The following is a 23,632-nucleotide window of genomic DNA, read 5'->3' on the forward strand; positions in this document are numbered from 1 at the left end:
CTGTAGCTTCAGTTTATTCCTGTTTATTTTTAATTCATTTTTGTTCCTAAAAACACAGAGCAGCCTAGAAAACTTTTTTTTTTTTTGTTTAACTAATTGCAGCTCCTGCTAGCTGCATGGGTTAATTAACATAATTACTTATTTGTATCCTGGTCAGCTTGCTAAATTCATGTACTGTATTTCTAGCTTGAATAATTTAACAGCTATTAATTATTTATACCCTACAGCACTTTCAAAGGAGTTGTTCAGAGCCAATGCCAGTTATTAGACTTGGCAGACAAAGCCAAGTGCTGCCCCACAAGGGCGAGCTCATCCCTGTTCTATCCTGGGGATTACAGAAGAGAAATTGGAAGGGTTGCATTTAGCCACCAAAAAGCATCATGCATTGAATCTCCCTATATCTAGGACTTGATTTATAGACAGTGCCAATGAGTTCAAAGGAAACTGAAAAACACATCTCCCTGCTACACCTTTTTCTTTTGGCTAGTCAATATAACACATTTTAAAGGGCAAGACTGCAAGTCAGCAGTCATTCTTCCTCCATAATCTTTCCAATAATTTTCTCTTCCAGTAATCACAGCGTTGGTTTCTAGCTAGGGAAAGACCATACAGGTGGATGACAAAATGGTCATTAGAACACCCAAAAAGGCTGGGGGGAGGTATGCTGAACATCACCCACCCACAGCCTTATCTGTGCCCATCCCACTGGCTGCCTTCTACAAGATGCCAAAAGAGCCAAGGTGATCTCCTGCTGGTCAGAACCTCTCCAACTCCATCCTGTGCTTCAGTGGGGGCCTCAATGAAGAGCTTTTTCCATCCAAACCCAGAGGGTAAAGTTATGACCAACGTGTAAGTAGGAAATGACTAACTAAATGAAGAAGTAACAACCAGAGAACAATAAGGGCATGTACGTACTGGTGGCTGAGGCTGAGCTGCTTTTTCAGAGTGCTAATATCCCCCACACAGGAAAGGATACTGCACAGCTGGAGAGGGTGTTGAAGAAGGAAAGTGAACACCACAGAGCTGAGAAAAATATCAAGGACAGAAAGGAGTTGATTTATTTAGCTTATGGAAAAAAAAATATTAAGGGAAATTTTAATTATATAGACACTATAATGTACGTGAAGTGCTCAGTGTTAAACGGCATTTTTAGAGTAGCAGGGAAAGGTGTTACAAGAACTGGGAGGTATATACAAATTAAAAAAATGGGGCCCCTATTTTGAACACGAAGGGCAAATAACCATAGGAACAAACTCCCTAGCAAAGTGATAGATCACGTACGTCTCAAGGTTAGCAGTACTGCCTCAGGCCACCTTCTCCCCTGCTCCATCAGTGAGCTCTGAAGTGCCCACCACTACTGCAACTGAGATTTAAGTTATAAAAGCCCCAAAACAGCCTTTTTTAAAATTCTGCCTAAACATATTTGTGTATATTTAGGCAGAATAATTATATTTAATCTTCCCTCTTGCTCTCCATCTCAGGGTCACCCACTGCCGTTGCTGCTGTGGAGGATGTTAGAGCTGCTGCAAAGAGCCATGCTGATAGGAAAATATTTTGTGCAGCCAAGCCACATATGCCAGCATACAGGAGACACTTCTCCCCACCTAACAGTTGTTTTTGGGGATTTGGCAGCTTTCACCTAGGAATCCTTCCCCAGGGGTTAACCGACAAAAATAACAGTGTCCAAACAGTGCAGCCTTTCAACCTCCCCTGGTCCCGCTGCACTAGCACAACCTCTGATTGCATCTTGTGAAGCTCCTCAGAGCGTTGTGTGGTTACCTAGATGTACCCAAGGGCACCAGTGGCTACGTACCTTATTCAAACCATCTGTTTAAAGACTTCTGGTCTATGAGTCCTTTTATGAGAGCAGAGGGTGGGAAAGCAGACCTGAAAGAGCTTTTTCATTCCAGGGAATGCTTGGGGTCTGTGCAGCCCTCCAGCTCTTCCCTCTGCAGGGACGTCCCTCCATTCCTCAGCAGCTGAAGCATCATATCTGTTGATTTTGTTTTAACCACTCCCTAGCATTAAACTAAGGGTCATCTTCTGCCTTTTGCCTCCTTTACCACAGTCTTGACAGACACGTAGCCTTAAGTCAAAGCTAGGAGACATGGATCTGTTGTTGCCTTAATCATCAAACATTTCCCATCACATGGAAGATAATGGTGAAATAATCCTGTTAAACCTCCAGCAATAAAAGACTGACTGGTAACCTCAGCTGGTGTCTCAAAATGCTCCCATCTTCTATCACTGTGGGGCAGGTACCCAAAGTCTTAAGCAGCCTCCATCCTGTGGTCATTCAATCACCCCTTCTGCACATGCATGTGGAAAGCAGTTGATCACAGCACTCTCATCATCAAACCCCTCTCCTCTGTTGTAAGACAAGTATCATCCCCTCCCCACTGGATTAAATGATCACAGTGACAGGGTATGTGCTGGAAAACCAGGTATTTTGGGACCACCATCAACTCTGTGATATGATTTATGACTAAAGGGAGATAACACATTATGGTTTTAATATTCTTGGTTACCATAGGCTGATCCTGTTCAGCAATGTTACCCCAGTCTTAAATCTGATTTAATTGAATGGTCTGTTCAGACCAAATCCATCCTTGGTCCTCCCACACAGTGATATCAAGACCTTTAGTCCTTGCACTACCAACTACTTTACCTAACACATATGAGCTAAAACATGATTTAAAATTAGCAAGAGATTAGCTATGCAAAAAAGCCCAGGACAAATATCCAGTTTTATCAGTTCTTCCAGTGTTTGGCCAGGTTTTTCAGACCTCAGACTCCATGTCAAGGTGAGTCCACATGCACCCGGAAAGCTAACAATATGGAGAGCATGGGGCAACCATTTTCTTCCCACTATCCCATCATTCAAGGCTCTCTGTTCATCTTTTGGCACTCAGCAGTACCACAACTCAAACACAACTTCAGTTTTCTCCTTTGCTTGCAAAGCCAGATGCTTATTATACTGGGGCATATTTCAGTTTGAATACAAAAGCTCCTGCTTAGCTACTACTTTCAGCTCAGACTTGGTGTTTTTACAACTAGACATAAGCTTCTAAAGCTCTTCACAATCTGAAATACTGTCCCTTTTCCACATATACTTCCAGTCACTGGGATTTTTTAAGTTAGGGATTTTGCACTCCTCTTTCTGTTTGTCAATTGTGCCCTTGCAGTAACTTTGAAGAGATGTTACAATTTCACGAGGCCAGTAGCTGCAAATCTCCAACCCTATAAATAACACTTACATGAATATATGCTATTTAATTACCTGTTAAAAATGCATGCATACTTTGCAGTCTGAAAACACTCTCTTCAATTAACATCTCCCATCAGTGATGGGCTGCTGGGCCCTTTCCTGTGGTGCCATGCAACATCCTTCTCCAGACAAACCAATAGCTTCACTTCCTCTCTGTTGGGAAAGGCAATACAAGTCCATAGGAAACATGGCTGGAGTTCACCTCCACCAAACAACATATCATGTAAACTGTGCTGAATTTCTTCTTATCCTATTGCTTATCAAAATGCAAATCCATCAGAGTTGGAACTAGCAGTATATACTCCACATGGTACTTACCTTATTTCAGAGATGCCACTGATGCAAGTACCAAACCAACCTGCATCCTTTCTCATGTCAAGCCTGAGTTTTCCTTCAGTGCTCTTAAATGAGAAGTACACTTAAAAAGAAAAATCTGTGTTTAAACTCATAGATGCTTTTATTTGTTAAAGATCAGTAAACTGTCATTTACTTTAGCATGCCAAGACAGCTTTATCACACTGACAAACACAGTAATTACTTCATGCTGAATACATCTTTGAATGTATATGAGTGGAAACTATATTTGTAAAGGCAAAAATGAAAGATCACCTAAAGGTCTTAAAGATCAGCCAGTAATAGGATAACATTTCACTTCTTCAGAAACATTTGTCTGTAATTAAGGCAATGTCTAAGCACATGAAATTGGGTTGTAATTATTCCATTATCTTTGCGTGGGTCTAAGGGCTAGAGCAAGATAATGTTAGAGGAAAATGTTTCCTCCACACTGGGAAATCATTACCTAGATAGTTTCATTGGTGGAGAATTAGGCTCAAGTAGCTTTTGCTGCCAACAGACACTCAGACAAGCAGAAACAGCCTGAAACAGCATCTCAGTTGTTTCCTCAAACCCTGTTACTTAAAACCGCCCCTTACAATACAGGCTGGGGAGAGAAACATTTGTGATGGGACCACCAGAGAGAAAAGGAGCAGAAGAAATCACATGAGCTCAAAGCCATCCTCATGTTCTCAACATGGCAGCTGAAGACCTATATATCATGTGCTAGTATTTGAAGCAGCTATATGTATATTATGTATACATACATATATGGGTTAGTATGTAGGCAGCTATATAGGATATACCAGCAGTAGCCCCATCTCTACAGCAATGAAGTTATCTTCAGCCATCCCAAGTCCATCTGTTGCAAGAGATCTGTGGCAATCCTGATAGTGTTCAGGTGAAAGACCACCTCTGGTTTTGAGAAAGGGCACCTTAGACTAAGAAGAAAGGTGTTAAAATAACAGGAAAAGAAAAGAGGACCTCCATTTAATAAAACTGAAGTGTTACAGTAGCTTTGCCAGGACACCATGGGCTGGAAACAAAAGTCTCCTGCCCATCAACAGCACAGCCTGGCCATAAACACTAGAATTGCCAAATTACACTTAATTCACATTAATTGAAGGGGACAGGAAGTCACATTATTAGGATGGTAAACTCAATGGTCATAGTTGCCTTAGGAAGACAAAATATTATTATTGGGCAAGTCCCTGAATTAAAAAAAAAATTATGTTAGGGGTCAGCATCTTAACAGCTAGAACACAGAGTGGGACATGTGTTATGGACAGCCAAAATATTGGCAGAGTGGATCAGGTCTTAATATACTGGCTTTTCAAATTAAAAACAAAAAGGAGGGACCAAAGGGTCATCAAGTTTTCTCTACTGATGATCTTCGTTGAGTTTTGAAATACTGAGAAAAATATTTTGGAGGGCCAGAGAAAAGTAAGCAGCCCATGAAGACTTTTAGCAGGTAAGCAGAATTGCACAGATAATTGTGTCAGCTTGACACCAATCCTGGACATCCTTTGGGATGTGTGATTTTCAATTTAATTGCTGAAGAAATTAAGTCAATATAACGAATGCCAATCTATTTGGCTCTATGGAAAATAGATCTCATGAAATTAACTTAGCAAGTTTTATTAAACTGCCTGCAAATTGGGTTGAAAAAGCATTCTCAGCAATGTAACGTAACTAAGCTGCTGTAAACTGTCTGGCTTACAAACTTGAGCTCATTGAGCATGCCTCAAGCTCCAGGGCTTTTTATCTCAGCAAAGGGGAGGTTAGAAGTGATGAGTAACCATTGGAAAAGCACTTGGGAGAAGTGTGAGAACAGAGAGCTAATCCAGCCAACAGCAAGGGCAGAATTTAACAGCAGGACCGTGAAGATAGACAAAATCGGGCTTGAAATGTGAAACAAATACTTAAGGCAGAGCAATTAGGGCAACTGTTGTTTTCAACAGTTTGCAAGGGACCTTAGTACTTTCTCAAAGTTTTAAACAATAATTGGACTTTTTTTTTTTCAAAACCAAAAGGAACTTTAATTCATTCTTCTGCCATCCAAGCACACTAAAACATCTCAAAAGTGGATATAAATGTAACTGTAGAGTCTCTTTCTCCAAAGCAAGCTTACAAACTGAATTTGGAAACGCTGTCAGCCCAACAGCCAACAGAATATTCAGTCTAGAAACACATGCAGAATACAGATGTATGGAATTTATCAGCTCCATATTATGCCTCACAATGTGAAAATGATTGCATGACAAGTAAATCCAACACCCACGCAAATAACTGCTGCTTCCAGTTCCTAATGAATCACAGACCCAGAACAGGGTCAGAAGAGTCATTGTGGGGAGAGGAAAAAAAAAACCCAACAGAGAGAAGCCCAGCTCAAACAGACTGTTTCACATGGTTGCTTGGGCTGGAATGATCAAAGAAAGAGATAGATTACATAATTTCAGTGTACACCAATGCTAAAGTATCTATGTGAATTTTTTCCCTTATGTTTTCACATTTTATTTAAAGCCTTTTAAAGAGTTAATTTTTAGCTACTTAATAGTTAGCAAGAGAACAAAAAAGAAGCCTCTCCAATAGAGAAGTCAAGTAGCCCAATGTGAAAGGATGGAAATCAGTTGTACCCGCTCTCTGGCATCGGATTAGCAAGAAGAAGTTATGGGTCAACCCAGTCAAAAAAATGCAAAAGCTGTTAATAAGCTGCAGTGGAAGGAGCTGGGTTGGCATGATACAGGTGTATCAGCATCTTCTGGATGCAAACAGCCTCTGTAATGAGCTGGCATTTTAACTGATGCTTTAGGATAGATTTAGCTGCACAGACTCAGAAGAGATTGATTGGGCACCAAAATTTCCATAAAACTGGCCTTTTTTCGACCTGTGACACCATTTCCACTTCCCTTTCCCACGCATTTTTGCTCTTCTGCTCCCAAACATATGGCTTTATGGAGTAGGAAGTTTCATATCTGTAATACTCACACTAGCTCAACCCACTTTTTTCAAGGATCTTTCCCCAGAGGAATGAGCTTATGACTGAAGCTGCCACAAGCAATATCCCATGAAAAAATAAAACATGCACTTTGAATTTATTTTTATAAGTGGTTATTTTAATGCTATGGAGGGGAGGGTGCAAATTTCAATTTTACTTCAACTCTCTCTGCTCCAGCAGTGCTGAGTTATGTAGGGAAGGGAAGATCCAAAACTCTGGGATTTCTACAAGGGAGACCAACTGTTCCAGTCTGTGTTTCCAAAATGGCAATCCAGCCTTTTCCCCGAATCAGATGTCTGATAATAAAACTGCAGATCAAAGCAAGAAAAGTGCTCCTGGCAGGAAGAGCCTGACTGCCAAAACATCATGTTAAAGCCCCAGCCATATATATTACATGATGAAAGGGAACATACTCATCCTTTACCTTGACACAGATTTCGTAAAGTAGTGTCAAAAATCAATAGGGGTGGAGGGGAGGAGGAGAGACGAACAAAATCTTTTATGCAGCTTTGATTTTTTTTTTATATTGAATATCCCTTTTCTGAGCTACAGAGGCAGTTTAAGACAGAAATAAAGTTGCTGACAAAGCAGCCGCTGTGTCATCTACCAGGCATTCACACAACCTGCTCCCCAAAGAAGTGACTCCTCACTGCACCAGGGTGTGAGCTGTGACAGGGTATATATCTCACCTCTGCAGAGGCCAGACAGAAAGCCACAGCCTTTCTTTTGGGCTTATGTATTAATAGATGTTGCTTCATAGATGCTCAAACCCAAGGAGAACAAGACATCAGAAAGATTTGAAACAGGTGGTGATTTTAAGGTTACCCTGTGATTCCACTCTGTGCAGAAGGGAACACAAAAAGAAGGCACAGTGGGGCAAATGCAGCCATCCCAGCTGAGGAGAATGATCTATTTTTCAGCAATGGCCATATATGCCATTGATAGGGTCACCTCCTGACCCTGCTCCTAGTTAGTACACTCACCCTGGTTAAGTTATGCTCCTGGGGGCAAAAAGTCTTACTTCTACTTTCCAGCCTACTGATAAAAAACATTCTAACACCTGCAGTGTTGTTCAATTAAAATTTTCCCTATAGAAGCTGATAATGAGATTCCCCACCCCCCCCCATCCCCCCCTCCTGCTTCCATTCAGGCTGAAATGGCATCAGAACCACACACAAGACTCATGAAAAGGACAAACCTAAACATCACCGTGCCCTCAGCCAAATATCAGCCTCCACCTGAGTGCCACATCCTCATTTCTCCATCATACTGCCAAGCAAAATGGAAGATTTAGTCTGAAATGAAAATGGTGTCTTGCAGTGCTGCATCAATGAATGGCCTTTATTTGTCCTTATTTAGAGTCCTCATTTCAATTTCTTTGTTGACACTGACTCATTAGTTTTTTAATAAGCAGATGCTTTTCCATTTACTGAAAGAAACAAGTCATCTTGCCCACTTAGTAAGTCATCAAGCCACTGCCCATATGTATATACCATGATGGACACTAGCTGTAATTAATCCAATCATCATACACTGTGTTCCATCACTAATGCTGCTTTTCCTTTGCACAAGCTCTACATCTGTCTTTGTACTCATCCCCCTGGTGAGTCCTTTTTGTGGACTTGGAGATCTGCTGTAGCCTGGCACTATTGCACTTACCTGAGTTTTTGCCATTTGCAAAACTAAATTCAATAGTCTAAAAGCAGATGCATCAAAAAAGAATGACCAATTTCTCCAAGACTGTAGCATCTTCCATCCTGCTCCTTGTTGTGATAGAAACATTCACATAAATCATATCTGGTTACGCAAACCTAATGTACCCCAGCATGATAAAGTGTCTTTTTTCTCCACTTTCACAGAGCTTAATTATTCCTTGTTTCTTCATTTCTACACCAAATCCAGTCCTGATTAGTTCTCATCTGCCATATTCAGACTTCTCATTTCTTCAGGTGCTCAAGGTCTGTCCCTTTTCTCCAGAAGGACAAAATGTGTGTCACCATGAAAATTCCCTGCGTTAGCATCAAAACATTGATACTGTGATGCTGTATTAAATAATAATAATAATAATAATAATAATAATAATAATAATAATAAAATAGAAAGTATTTTTCTACAATTTGCCCCCAGTTACACAGTGGATACACAGCCTATGCAGAGAACCCTCCCCACCCTTGCTGGAAAATTGAATTTGATAACATAAAAGCCATTCAAGCTACATGGAGGGTAATGGGCCAGGTAAGCCAGCAAGTCAAACCAAAAAGAAATATAGTTATTCCTGGGGGCTTTTTCAGGAGCTCCAATATGGACTTGGAATAAAATTTCTTAATTGCAGTTATAGTAGCTAGGATCAAATATCAAATATCATGTTGCAAAGAAGTGCTCTCCTGCTCTGTGCGCAGCTGCAATTTGCTAGTAGGCAAACATAACAGCAAAGGAAAATGCATATCTGCCAGGTAAATATTAAGACCCAGGTTAGACAAAATAGGTGATACTTATTTTGAGGAGATAACTATCCAATTATTTTCTTCTAAACAACTTTATTCCATCAGTGATCAAATTGCAGATTAAACCAACACACGTTAGTAAAGGAAAAATCTCATGCTATTACTGAACACCCAGTCCTGGATTTGAAAGGAACATGAATTGAGACAGGTGTGTCAGAAAACTGCTTGTGTTTAAAGGATGTGCTTCTCTAGTTAAATCTTGTTCAGTATTACTTTTACAGAAAAATGCAATTAAAAGATACATTCACCTTCTTGGTCCTTTTCTATGATGCTGGTGAAGCTGTCAATGGTGGAGACTCCATCACCTCATAGCTCTTAAGGGACCACCTCTGTGCAAGCAGAATAGGAAGGGATACATAGAAAGAAGAAGGGGAACTATTGTGCAGGGAGGCAACAGAAAACAAGCCAGGGCTATACAGCAAGCAATTTCCATGCCCTGCTGCCTCTGCAGAGCTGCACCATGCAGTGAGGAAACATCTGTGACCCTCATTTCTGAAAGTCAAGGTTGGAGTTACCCGAATGATTTCACCTGCACCATGAGGTTTAAAATAGCCCATGACAATGCAAAGCATCTGAATGCCCACTGCACACTGGAGAGATTAAGCTTGTAGATACAGTCAATGCTGAATGCATCCCAAATTAGCATCTTCTTTGATTGCAGTGAACAAGCCCATATTTCTCATACAGAGATGAAGTTGTTGGATTGAAATGTCCAGATTATTTCTGATTTCTTCACCCTTTGGGAGCCCCTGCTCTAAAACAACTCAGGGCTGCACCAAGAGAACATTTTCATTAAATGGATGTGGGTGGGTTGAAAACATTCCGTGGTTTTGGTAGCCAGAATACAATTCATCAAAGTGAGCTCATCCCACTTGCACGTTTGTCACCTTCCATATTTAACAAATCACCTAATTTTTATTATTTACAAGGGGCTGGGCCACATGAGCCCTCTGGATGTCCAGGTAAGGAAACCGAGGCAGAGAGGTGTGCTATAAGCCATTCTCCATAGCATCGTTGACATGGTCAGCACAGTGTTGCATAATGCTGTTGTGATGGGGACACAAGCAACATACCAAACACCACCCAGCTACGAGATATGATTTTAAGGTAATGCAAGGCAAAGAAATACCTTTAAATAATAAAATCCTCACTCTTATCCTCAACGACTTGTTTAATGTCTTAGGCATGTGTTGCATTCATTGCCCAGGAGCTATGCTATCTATGTTCCTCATCTGTGGTTTTATTTTTCCACTCATCTTCTCAGACACCACTGCCCTCCAGTGATAAGTGCTGGGAGATGAAAAACAAAAGCCTCAGAGTATCCTTGGAGACACAGCCTTGTTATCACCAACATTTTCCCGTGTCTACCGAACTAAAGCAACTTTCTAGTTATTTTACCAAAAATACTCTCAAGCATGCTGCAGTCTGCGTTTCCTTCTGCTCATAACTGCAGCAATAATACCAACCCAAAGACCTGGTTTGCTCCTGGGAGCCGATTCCCTCGAAACACAAAATTAAAAGGTTTTCTTGCCACCAAGCCAGATTACGGTCCACAGAAGCATGTTCCTGCTGCTGTGTTCCTGGGCATAGTTCTAACAGACACGGGACAAAACAGCCCTCTAATAATTGCAGAGCAATTTTATAAAGCAGTTACACACCCATGCCTCTCAAGAGCCATTTGCTCTTTCAGAGCTTTTCACAGTGGTGCCTTTCTAAATTACTCCAAATCTAACTTTTCTGTGCTTGCTGAATTTCCACAAGACTCCTCCCAGCACACAGATTTATTTTCTTTTGACTTTCAAGAAAATCATGGACTTCAGCATGAAGGAATATTTCGATGGATTTTCACCTTCTAATTTTGGGGGATTTTTTAGATAAGTGTTTAAGTAAATTTAGCAAATACTCGTTGGCCCTATTCAAAGCATAATATCTCTCATTGCATCTTTCTTCGCACCATATTTGCTTTTGACATGCCTTCAAACCATTAGAAACAACCCAGCTGGAAGCCACCCTTCAGGGTGCATTTCTTAAGGGAGCCCTTCCTGTTACACCCACAAAATCCAGTTATTAAAGTTGCATTTTGGTTAAGTTATTATGCCAAAAGCATCTACCATACATTCAAATTTTGGCATGCATGTTAAGCCATTCAAGGGATTTGGGCATATTTGTGTGAGATCTTATCACATTAGCTGCTGGAGAAACTATCCTCAGTTATCCTCCCATTTTCATACACTGCAGGATAAATAATACAGAACATGGCTCTTGGGCCAATCCTCAGCATATGAAGCATTAAAGAGTTTAAAGAAATCAAACACTGAAAATATCACATGCAGATACATAAATAGAAAGTGGAATTACAGTCAGGATCTGATCTTTTATTATAAACAACTCAACGGAGTATTTTTGTTACTTTTTTTTTTTGTTCAGAATTTGTACACTGATTGTCATTTAAAATCCTGGTGGTGGTTTTTATCTTGGAGGATTTTATAGGAACTTCTATCAAAGAGCAAAATACAAATGAAAAAAATTCAAAATTCCCTTCCTGTTGCACTTGATGGAATCAATCACAGCTTCGCACTGTTCTCCATTACTGCAAACTGTATGCCAGAAAACCCAGCTATTAAAATGCTGATGTCCTGAACATGACTCCCAGCTGCGCAGTCACCTTCTGGGCCTTTCATGTAAATTAACACCTTCTTTTCTACCAAGCAATTCTGTGTCATTTGAATTTTAACAGTCACAGGACCAACTTGTAGTAATTTATTGCTACAAGGACATTGCAGGTGTATGTTTTTACCCCATTCTACATACCAGTAGGTCTCAAAACCACAAATGCACCAAGAGAGCCAATGTCAAAGGAGCACAAAATAAAACCAATTTAAGTGAAACCGAGGCAAAACTTTCCTTATGCTTGAGTAACATCCTCAGCTTTAATTTTTCTGTTGTCTCTAACCCAAATCCTACACCACTGCACGTCAGGAAGATTTTAATATCACATTCACCTGCTGCTGTATCAGGTTATTCTCCCTGTATAACATAAAAAGGCTTCCGAGCCCTAGAAAGGGCAAGCAGTCTTGCTCCAGTGTGTATAACAGTATACAACATCCCTCACATCTTTAATGGACAATTTTAATGAATCCTCACTCTTTCAAAGATACACAGTGTCTCTTGGGAGAGGAAAAGTAACACATAGCTGCTTCAGCATGTCCTTCACAGCTCATAGCCTTTCAGGAAAGCCATCATCTGTGTTTTAGGACTGTATGTTGTTTCCTGTTCTAATTGACATTTAAACTAAATGAAAAGCTATACCTGCTCCATTACACTGGAATCAAACACATTGCAGTGCATTGCAAAAGCCCCCCCAAAACCAGCTATCATTATCAGCTATCTTTATCAGCAGAGATATTTTATTTTGTATCTTTATTTTGTATCTTTGTCGAAAGCAGAGAAAGATACAAATGAGTTTTTTTGGTTGGTTTTTTTTTTTTAGCCCAACATTGTTTAAATCATTTCATTTGTGCACCAGTGAAACATTTTCCTTTGACAAGTTCTTGGGGATGTATTCAAAGTTTTACATTAAAAGAGGGGAAGCCATCAGACAATGAAGCAGGTTTCATTAATCTGATCATTGAGCAGCAAGCAAAACAGGAGCTGGTGGAGGCAACAGAGTGAGAGGTTACTGGGGCACAGCAGACCTAGTCCTGGTCACAGGCTCATCAGGACATCACTTGAGCCTGCATCAGATCTAGGATTGTCCCTCTCTGGCTGCACAGCATCTCTCTTCTCCAAAATCATCAAAGCTTTGGTTGACCCTCTTGCCACGAGGTCTAAATACAGCGACAACCACTTTGCTGGCAGATTTGACTTCAAAGAGCTCATCACTTTGGAGCACTAACTAAGCCACTGGCATCTCAGAAACTCCATAAAGATTTAGTTTGAAGGGTCTCTGGTCCACTCTCAGCACAGACAACATTGCAACTACAGCTGGTTGCTCAAGGCCATGTCCAGGTGAGTAAGAGCAGTCCCTCAGGATGAGGAGCCCAAGCCATAGCATCAACATGACAGATTTGGGTGCTGACTCAGAAATTCCCTTTCTCTATCAGGTACATGACCACCATCTGATGTTCCCACCTCTCATGACCACAGTGGACACAACCAAGTGACTTGATTGTACTGCTGGAGTGTTTCCCCTCTCTTGCAGTGATTTCCACAAACCTTGGGCTTTGCCCCAAGTGTGAATTTGATCCAAAAATATAACCACCACCATTTGTGCTTGCAGATCCCTGAGGTTCAGTATGGAGCATCCTAAGTCCTGCCAGCACATGCACAGTCCTGAGCTCAGCCTCCCTCTCTCAATCTTTTTTAGCATCTTCATGGGCACGTGCTTTGTTTGTGACTGCAGGTTTTTATTACTGATGGAACTAATATGCTCTAAGAACATCAAAATGTAGAAAAAATAATAATAATAAAAAAGCAGTCCTCACCTTTTCCAGCCAGGAGGTCATGGCAAGGGGATCAAACTCTTTCAGAAGCCCCTTGCCAAGCTCTGTTAGATATTTTTCAGGACCTGAATCAACTCCACAGGTAACCAAGTGGATATCTTGGGAAAGCTTTTACCTGAAGTTTCTCATTAGTAAAGCTGCAAAGAGGGAATCATGGTCTTATTTTAGTTCCTTCTATCTCATTTTATTTCAATACACTTCACCAGCCAGGGGATTTTTGCTAGAGAATTACTTTTTCCATGGTACAGTTGTGACCAAAATGACACTTGCTGTGACTAAAAAGAATCCAAATAAAGAGCAACTGTGGCCAAGCACTTTATAGTACTTTATGTTTACATCTATGTGTTACCTTTAAAAAGGCAGCAGCAAGTGAGACACAGGACCTTTTTCTCCTCCAAACCAAGTGATGTCCACAAGCTCTTGCAGAAAAATAGGACATTTGTTAGATCACATCTCCCTGATATGTTTCTTTGCATGACCTCACGTCAAAGATCCAACAGAGAAAAATGGTTTATGGTCACCTTGCCTGGGAGTGCAGCTATAGGGTTAAAGCTTATATGTAATCACATAACCAAAGCAGGCCAAAGGTAGGTTATACAGTAATCTGACAGCTGCCTGAAAATCTGTGTGCCTGTGGTTTATTCCCCAAGGGAGGCACTGAAAGCCTCATGACTTGAGTCATTTAAAAATAGGCAGAAGGAAGAATCTGCAATGACGCTGCTGGGAACAGCTCTGTGTCAGCCAGCGACAGGCCACGGCAGCTCATTCCCTGCCCATCCTGGGCCCTATCCTAGATAGGATAGTCATCCCCTTCACAGCATCATGTTGGTAGGAGGGTGCTGAGACCCAGCAGGCAAAGCACAAGCTGCTGACCATGATGGACAATCAGGTTTCGGATTTTGTAGGCTTTCTTAGGTGCAAAACTGAGAAATTAATAGCAAAACCAAATATTTCAAGTTGTCATTAAAAACTACCTGGAAAATCATTCAGCCGTCTTGCCCATCCTTTTTCACTAGGCCAGGGATCATATAAGATAACATAAATTTGTTTTAATTTCATGCAGTTATATATGAATAAATATATGTTCTAATTATTTTTGCAGGACAGGGAAAGCAAAGCTCGATTTAGCTGCTTTTGAGGTGCAGCTGTACCAGTGATGCCATTCTGCCTGCAAAGAAGCACCAAATGGCTATGATGGGAAAGACAGTATTGGTCGCCAGGACTGCTGGTGACAGACAGACAGACGCCTAACTGTACCCAGCAGAGAGGTGCCATCCGATGCCTTGGAGCGCAATTTCCCCACGTTGCGGCTTGCTTTTCAGGTCTCCCATGAGCCAAAGAAAGCAATGCCCAGGGAGGGGGAGCAGTAACTTCAGCCCATTAAAAATTAAAAGAAGGGAAATGGTTTCAATTGATTAACCATAAATGTTTGCCTCTCTCTCTCTCCTTAAAATCCTTCCTCTTATTTTACTGACCTCAGACCTCTCAAGGGACCCAATGACCTGCGATGTACCTCTTCCTACAGCATGCAACAACCCTTTGTCTCCAAACTGCACTCAATATCCTTCACTGTTTCATGCCACAGACTAAGTTGCTCTATCCAAATTATTGGAGGGGAGATGACCAAGCAAAGAGTTTGGTTCCCAATTAAATTGCTCTCTTTGCAGTATTTTGTGGCCCTCCCAGAAGTTAAATAACACCCAGTCAAACTTTCATCCTTCATCTCTTCCTCTGTTTTTGGGTCAGCAACAGGCTGCCAACACTACAAGCAATGAGAGTAGGATTAATTCTTCCTATGCTGATATAATCAAATCTAACAGAATCCTCGTAATCTTTAGTGTCAGTCACTCAGGGACAAACAACCTGAGAAGAATACAATGACATTGTCCAGGAAGTTAGGGATAAGGTCAGGAAAGCTAAGGCCCAGTTAGAAATGAGTTTGGGCAGGGATGTCAAAGATAGCAGAAAGGGATTTTATAGGTATGATTCTAGCAGGACAGACTTGGGATAATGCGAGCCCTTTCCAGAAGGAAATGGGAGAAGTGGCTACCCTCTATTTGGAGAGGGCTGAAGTTTTCAATGAATTCTTTGCCTTGGTCTTCACTGGCAAGTGCCACACCACCCAAGTCTTGGAAAGCACATACAGAGACTGTGAGAATGAAGACCTTAGGCCCACTATAGGAGAGAATCAAGTTCAAGATCATCTTAAGAACCTGAATGTGCACAAGTCCATGGGCCCTGATGAAATCCATCCATGGGTCCTGAAGGAGCTGGCGAATGAAGTTGCTAAGCCACTGCCCATCATATTTGAAATATCATGGCAGTCAGCTGAGGATCCCAACTACTGGAAAAAGGGAAATATAACCCCCAATTTCAAGAAGGGGGAAATGGATGACCTAGGGAACTACAGACCAGCCAGTCCCATCTCTGTGCCTGGCAAAATCTGGGAGCACATTCTCCCAGAAACAACAAGGTGCTTGGTGACAGCCAGCATGGCTTCACTAAGGGGAAATCCTGCCTGACCAATTTGGTGGCCTTCTATGATGGGGCTATGGAACTGATAAACAGGGGTAGAGCAGCTGATGTCATCTACCTGAACTTGTGCAAAGCATTTGACATTGTCCCACACGACATCCTTGTCTCTAAATTGGAGAGACATTAATCTGATAAGGGGACCACTCAGTAGATAAAGAACTGGCTGGATGGCCACATGCAAAGAGGTCAATGGCTCAATGTCTAGCTGGAGAACAGTAATGAGTGGTGTCCCTCAGGGATCAGTATTGGGACCAGTCTTGGTCAACATCTTTGTCAGTGACATGGACAGTGGGATTGAGTGTGCCCTCAGCAAGTTTGCTGATGACACCAAGCTGAGTGGTTCTGTTGATATGCTAGAGGGAAGGAATGCCATCCAGAGGGACCTTGACATGTGTGTGAGGTGGGCTGATGCCAACCATATGAAGCTTAACCATGCCAAGTGCAAGGTCCTACAGCTGGGTTGGAGCAATCCCAGGCACAGCTACAGGTTGGGCAGAGAAGAGATTCAGAGCAGCCCTGTGGAGAAGGACTTGGGGGTGTTGGTTGATGAGAAAACGAACATAAGTCGGTTTCAGTGTGTGCTCACAGCCCAGAAAGCCAACTGTATCCTGGGATGCATCAAAAGGAGTGTGACCAGCAGGTCAAAGGAGGTGATCCTGCCCCTCTACTCTGCTCTCATCAGACCTCACCTGGAGTATTGTGTGCATTTCTGGTGTCCTCAACATAAAAGGGACATGGAACTGTTGGAACAAGTCCAGAGGAGGGCCACGAGGATGATCAGGGGACTGGAGCACCTCCCATATGAAGACAGGCTGAGAAAGTTGGGGCTGTTCAGCCTGGAGAAGAGAAGGCTGCATGGAGACCTCATAGCAGCCTTTGAGTATCTGAAGGGGGCCTACAGGGATGCTGGGGATGGACTATTCATTAGGGACTGCAGTGATAGGACAAGGGGTAACGGTTTCAAACTTAAACAGAGGAAGTTTAGGTTAGATAATAGGAAGAAGCTCTGAGGGTGCTGAGGCACTGGAATGGGTTGCCCAAGGAAGTTGTGAATGCTCCATCCCTGGCAGTGTTCAAGTCCAGGTTAGACAGAGCCTTGGGTGACATGGTCCAGTATGAGGTGTCCCTGCCCATGGCATGGACACTGGAACTGAATTATGTGAAGGTCCTTTCCAACCCTAACCATTCTGCGACTCTAAAAAGCATCCAAGGAGTGTGCTGTTGCAGCACACCAGGAGCAGATGGAGACAGATCAGTGATAGGTAAATGAGGGGAAAAAAGGCATTTTTAGGATAGCAATTAGTGTCAGAATTACTGCTGTCGCCCATACCTTCCCTCTGAGTTTTGGAAAGCGATGCTGATTCTTAGAGGTATTACTGAAGACAAATAGCAGATAAACAGAAGACTCAAAGACAGGAAAACCTGTCTGCTTAAACTATTTAAGGCACAGCTGCTTAGTGGTATCAAATACTGGATGGGCTATGGTGCCAAACTGTCCTTTTCTTAGATTAAAGACTGTCCCTGAATATCACATATTTAACCCCCTATAGATAAAAAAAAAAAAGGCAAAAAAGCAAATGATCATTTTCCAGCCTCCCAAGCCCTTAAGGGATGGTGGTTACGGGTACCAGGGAAGCAGTTGGGTTGTTTTTCACATGGAGGCTGAATGCAAGATCGATATTGCTTTAGCGGCTGGCAGATGATGAGATCATGTCTAAATTAATGCAACTCAGCCACCCGGCTGGGAGCTGAGTTCCCAGAAAGAGGGCTGGGAGAGGAAGGGCACAGCCCCAGCTGCCCCAGGGAGGGATAAACTCTCTCTTGCCATGCTCAGGGTGGTTGGAGGATGGGTGAAGCCGTTAACAGATCAGCTCCAGGGGTGATGGAGACAGCTATGGAAGGTGAGCTGTAAGCCAAAACTGTGTTACAGAGGAGGGAGAAGTGATGGGGAAACACAGGGTTGTGCAGGAGATCTCTTTGCTTTATGCTGGAGCAACACAAGAAGCTCTGTCCATGAGGGTAAATGACCTTTCCTTGAGTTTTGGACTACAGACCTCCTGTTTTTTACCCTCTGTGTGGTCAGTCCTGGCCTGAGCGGTACACAAAGCCCAGCTTTAGCAGCTATGAGATGGGCTGATCCTGCCAGAGCCATCATCAAACAACAGTTTATCACAAGCATTGGAGGCAGGAACTTCCAACAGAAGTCAAGAGCATCAGCCCCAATCCTCCATCCACAGTACAGTATAGACCACCTGAAGCCACAAGTATTTAATACTGTGTTTAAACAAGCACTCTCAGCAAAGCATCCCACAACACCTCAGAGAAGGTGGAAGAGGGGAAAATGACAGATTCACACTGAGATATCATCTGGAAAACCACTTGCAGAAGGACTAGGCCAGGGCTGTGAAGCTGAAACCACAATATACCCCAATATCTCACCTTAAACGTTAGACCCCACTGCCATCTTGTGGTAAGCACTTCCCAAAAATAAAGTAAAAGAGGGGAAAACTCGTTAAAAATAATGTGAACAAAGTTAGATGGTGCAGCAATGAAGGATGGGTAAGTTACTGGGAACAGGGTTGGGAAACCTGTCACCTCTCTCGAATGATGCTGACATTGAATCTACAGCACCCTGCATGATACAAACTGATGTGGAAAATCACAGAGAGAGGATGGCCCAAAAGTTGAGGATATAATAACACACATACAGCATAATTGCTTGTACAGCTCTGACTGTCTTTTAGTTGTGGCTCTGGCATATTACTACTAGCAAAGATTTAGTTGTTATTTCAAAATATTCAAATTTTAATTTAGCATCACCCTCGTTCATATAAGGATTTGACCGCAATATGCAGGATTAAGGTGGAACTGGATATAATACTGAATTAAAGAACGCAGTTGCTGGAATTCAGGGAGAAGATGATTTAAAAGATGGGAATTATGGCTCACATTGATGGTTCATGTGGCATGAAGCATCTTCGGATGCTGAAATCCCACAGATTAACACCCCTCAGGTTTTCAAAATGCACCTTGCCACAAGAATGAGGCAGTTTTGAAATTCCCCACAGTCCTTACCTGGTTGTTAGTCCCAGTTAACTGCTTTGAGTACACCTCAGCATTTACTTTTTGTATCATTTATCACTTGTAGTGCTCACATCATGGCAGAACCTTTGCTTAGCAACTGGGGATCACTTCCTAGGAACTGCTTTCTGAGACATTAGCAAAGTGCCTTGATTGCTGTATCATCCAGTCACACCATGGATGGCTCTTACCATGCTAGAAAAAACAACAAAAACTGGTTTTTCTTCTTTATGGTGCAATAAGCTGCTGTCAACTGCTGTATCAGACAGCACTGAATCCATGTATGATCCAAAATGCTTATTGGGTTTAGGTACAGTGAATAAACACTCACTGAACAAACATAAATTAATGAATCATTTCCAAGAAGTGTGTCTTTTTCCTCAACACAAATATCAACTAGTGGGAATGGATCAAGAAAACAACAGGAAAGAATTATAAATCGAAAAACAAGCATAAAGTGGCTATTTTGAAAGAAAAACTGATTTATATCAGAATAGCTCTATACACCTGACTATCTACACAGCACTGCTTTCTTCCATTACAATCCATACAACTCAGGTATCAGGAAGAATAATGGCACAAAAACATACTTCCAGACAAAAGGTAACACATCTTTCAATACCTTTCTGTTTTCACAGGCTCTTTCTTTGAATCTTTGCAAGTCTTTACAAGTTTGACCCTACTACACATTACAGGGATGGGTTACATGAGACACAACACATTGTCAGAGACAAAATCTATTTTCTGCTTTCAGCTGAGATTTAATTCCTTTACTAGTTTCAACTTCTGGAGATTCTTAAATGTCAGTGTAGATTACAGACAAGCTTGCCCTAAATAAAATCAATTATGCTGTGGACACTACATCTTTATCTTCAGAGATGAAAAAGCATTTGAAGGTTGATCCCAGACCTGGATAAAAGGCTTCTATTGTCATTAACTTGAAATCAAGACCCAAAACAGGTCTCAACATCATCTTGGCATTTTTATGGTATGGAAGCTGCCTCTAAGTTTTAGAAATTAGGTATTACCTGTCTCCAACCTCTCAGGTACCTGAAGACTTGTGCTATGAACAGTTTAGATGACGCTGTCAGCTGCTGTTGCTAAAACACAGGCAAGAGACTATTACAGGTATATAAGTTACCCCCTGAAATAAATTAGCCAAAATGCTGTCAGCAGTTTTTAGATGCAAAAGCCAGAGAAAACCACAGAGACATTAAAAAGAGCTGGCACCAGACAGACCCACTTATACCTCTAGTCGGCATCAAAAACTGGGAAACATCGTCATCCTCTTGGCAGAGGTTGACTGCAGCAAAGCCGTTTACCCCCAGCACCCAGGAGGCTGTAGCAGCAACCTGGAACCAATCAACAGGTGAGATGCTGACCACAGAAACATACATTTATTTAACCCACTGGCAGGTATTAATGTGGGGACAATAAAGGGAAAAAAATACAGGTTGTGGGCACAGTGTGCTCAATACACTGTGCAGCTGCCCATCACTCTTCCAGCAGTGAGATGGGAGAAGAATTTAGTGGACCCTAATTAAAATTTGAGAGCAATCCCAAACTGGCTTGGTTACCATTGCCATGGCTACCACAAGCAAGTCTGAAGTATGGAAAAATGCCAGGGGATGAAGTGCCAGGCCAGAGGGCGATGGAAAATGCCCCCATGCCCCACCAAGAGTTTTTCCTGCATGCTGAAACAACATCTCTGGGTGATGGGAGCAATGCACAATGAGGAAAACAACCTTCACATCACATGGACGCAGCATTTTCTGGTGCTGGCCTGCCAGCCAGTGCTGGAAACAGCAGGGGAAAGACTCAGGTGAGGATTAGAACTCCCCAGGGCCATGAGCAGGTTTAATAGCATCTAAATGAGTTATTACACATGGGTAAGCACTGGGGTCCCTGCTATTACCCCAGCCAAGTTGCTGTCACCTTCTCCCACTGTAGCTGAGGCTCAGGATGATCACAGCCTTCAAAAAAAGAAATGGCAGAGGAAGAAGTTGGACCTGGGTTTCTTCTCCACCTGCAATACACAGCCTGTGCTTCAGGCCAGGCCTGCAAAGGGATGTGCTAACCCAGGGGAGGACAGACTGACATGCTCTGCTTGCATGGCCGACAGTCACACACCTCCCTGTGCATAGCAGTTTGCTTTATGAAATCACCCATACAGTCAGGAGAAAAAATACAACCAAAAAGGAAAAAAAAAACAAACCCAACCAAACAGAAAAAAAACCCAAAGCCCAGAGCCAAGCACTCCTCATTTACCTTCAAACGAGCAATAGTCTCGTTAACGAAGAGCAGAGGAAAAGGTTTGATCTAGGTACCGACAAGGTACATTTTGTGAGAAGATTGCAGAGAGTGGTGGGGATCCACACCCAGATACACCCGGCTAGGAGAAATACTGTCAGGAATGATTGTGCTGAAATGAACGGTCACGCACAGAAGAAACGAGACCATCTCTAACTCGGTGAAAGCCAGAGACAGCTTCTGCCGAAAGGAGGGTGATACTTGGTCCCGAGCGCTGCAGTCGCACAGAACTTGCGCGATCCCACAGCAACTTCCCCATCACACTCAGAATCCCCCGGGAGCCAGACCAGCACCGCGCTCCCTCGGTTTCACACGGTGTGTTAAGGCAAGACTCCCGCAATTGAAAGTGCCGGAGTACCCGGACTGAGGGATGCAGACCCAAGCTCCCCCACCACCACCTCCCCTCCCAAAAAACCCCTCCCTGGGTGCCTGACGCCGGCGCAGGGGAGTAGCTGAAGGCAAAGCACCGCTGCAAAGCCCGCGGGTGGAGGAGCGTGAGCTTTAGTTTTTGGGGAACCCGTTGGGAGGATGGGGTCAGGACAGGACTAGGGGGGAGCAGCATCACCTGCCCCGGGTATGTGGCGGGCGGGTGCTGCCGGCATAGGGCCTCGGGCAGCGGCCAAAGAACTTCCCGGCGCCGCTGCAAACTTTTCCCAGCTCCGGGAAGGCACCGCGGCCTCCCGCCCCGCCGGGTCCTCCCAGTCCCCCCGCCCCCGGCTGAGCGCACCCCGGGGAGCCGGAGCGGAGCCGAGGCGGGGAAGGGAAGGGGGGCCGGGCCACCGGTAATGGGTTATCCGATCCCCCGCAGGGCTCCTTCCCGGCGGCTGAAAGCCCCTAATGCGTCCGGCGCTTCCTCTAGCCCCCCGGGCACGATCAATGCCACTTCTCCGGGAACCCGAAATGGGAAGGCGGGGGGGAAGGGTTGCGATGTCCCGCTGCCTGCCTCTCTTCCTCCCTCCCGGCCACTCCACTCGGGAAGGGGTTTCTCGTGGGAGGGTGCCCGTCCCTACCTCTCGGCCTTGGTGAACTTGCGGAAAGCCTGGCGGAGGTCGTGGAATGAGCGATAGGTCTGCGGCTCGGCCGAGATACCCTGCGCCCGGGTAGTGCGGGGCCCGATGTGCGGGCTGGGGGCCGGCAGCACCGACTGGCATTTGTGCAGCCGCCGGCGCAGCTCCTGGATCTCCTCGTCCTTCTCTCCCAAGCGCCGCTCCAGCTCCTTGATCCTCTCCTCCTTCAGCAGCAGAAGCTTAGTGAAGTCCCCTTCCAGCTCGGTCATTTTGGGGGTACCCCCCCCCGGCACTAGTGCCGAGCCGGTCCCGGGTCGGAGCGGGCAGCTCTCATCGAGAGCAGCGGCCAGATCCGCTCCCCGGGAGAGGGGCGGGGGGAAGGCGGCTCCTGCCCGCCCCGGGTCAGGGCAGCGGCCCCGGCATCCCCAAACGCAGCCCTGCGCTCCGTCGGCAGCCGGCGAGCGGGAAACCCAGGTGCGAAGGGCAAAAACAGAAAGGAGGAAAGAAGGGAAAAAAGACAAGAAAAGAGGAAAGAGCTTTTGTGCCACTCTGCGAAGCTGGGATCCTGGAAATAGCAACAACTACCATGTGATCGGAGGGTGACGCAGCTCCTTGTAACTGGAGCCGAAGACTTGGGATTCAAACAAGAGCACTTCATAAATATTAAATTGCCTTCTGCTAATGAGCCATGTGGAGCCGCCCCCTCCCAGCCCTGCCCTCCCTCCCCGGAGCTCAGCATCCCACACCCCGGGTCACTGCACATCCCACGCTGCTGTATTAGCCCTCATCAGTCTCCGTTCTCGGCACCCGAGCCCTTCCCGGGTACCCTCATCCCTGGAATACTCGACCTCTGTCCTTGCTTTAGCACCCTGCACGACATTCTGTGTACTTCCCCCCTGGGGCATCCCTCATCCCACCCCTCTTGGTCACCTACATCCATTCCCATGAGGGTTCTCTGTTCCCCACCCTCCTCCAGGTCACCACACACCCATGCTGGTCACCCCCATCATCCTCAGGGGCACCCAACTTCCTCCATATGAGGTACCCCTCATCCCAGCATGCATAGACAGTCTGCACCACATACCATGAGGGAG

At 43.9% G+C, this 23,632-nt stretch overlaps 1 protein-coding gene across 1 annotated transcript in view; it reads right to left on the reverse strand.

Moving 5' to 3' along the window:
- Positions 1–22,859, reverse strand: part of PRKG1 (protein kinase cGMP-dependent 1) — a 479,219-nt gene extending 456,360 nt beyond the window's left edge. The window contains exon 1 of the mRNA XM_013130233.3: positions 22,542–22,859. Within this exon, the coding sequence (XP_012985687.1) occupies positions 22,542–22,807 (266 nt within the window). The 5' untranslated portion in view covers positions 22,808–22,859. The remainder of the gene's footprint in view (positions 1–22,541) is intronic.
- Between the last annotated feature and the right edge of the window lie 773 nt (positions 22,860–23,632).

The sequence above is a fragment of the Melopsittacus undulatus genome, chromosome 4 (genome assembly GCF_012275295.1).
Source record: "Melopsittacus undulatus isolate bMelUnd1 chromosome 4, bMelUnd1.mat.Z, whole genome shotgun sequence".
Lineage (NCBI taxonomy): Eukaryota > Metazoa > Chordata > Aves > Psittaciformes > Psittaculidae > Melopsittacus > Melopsittacus undulatus.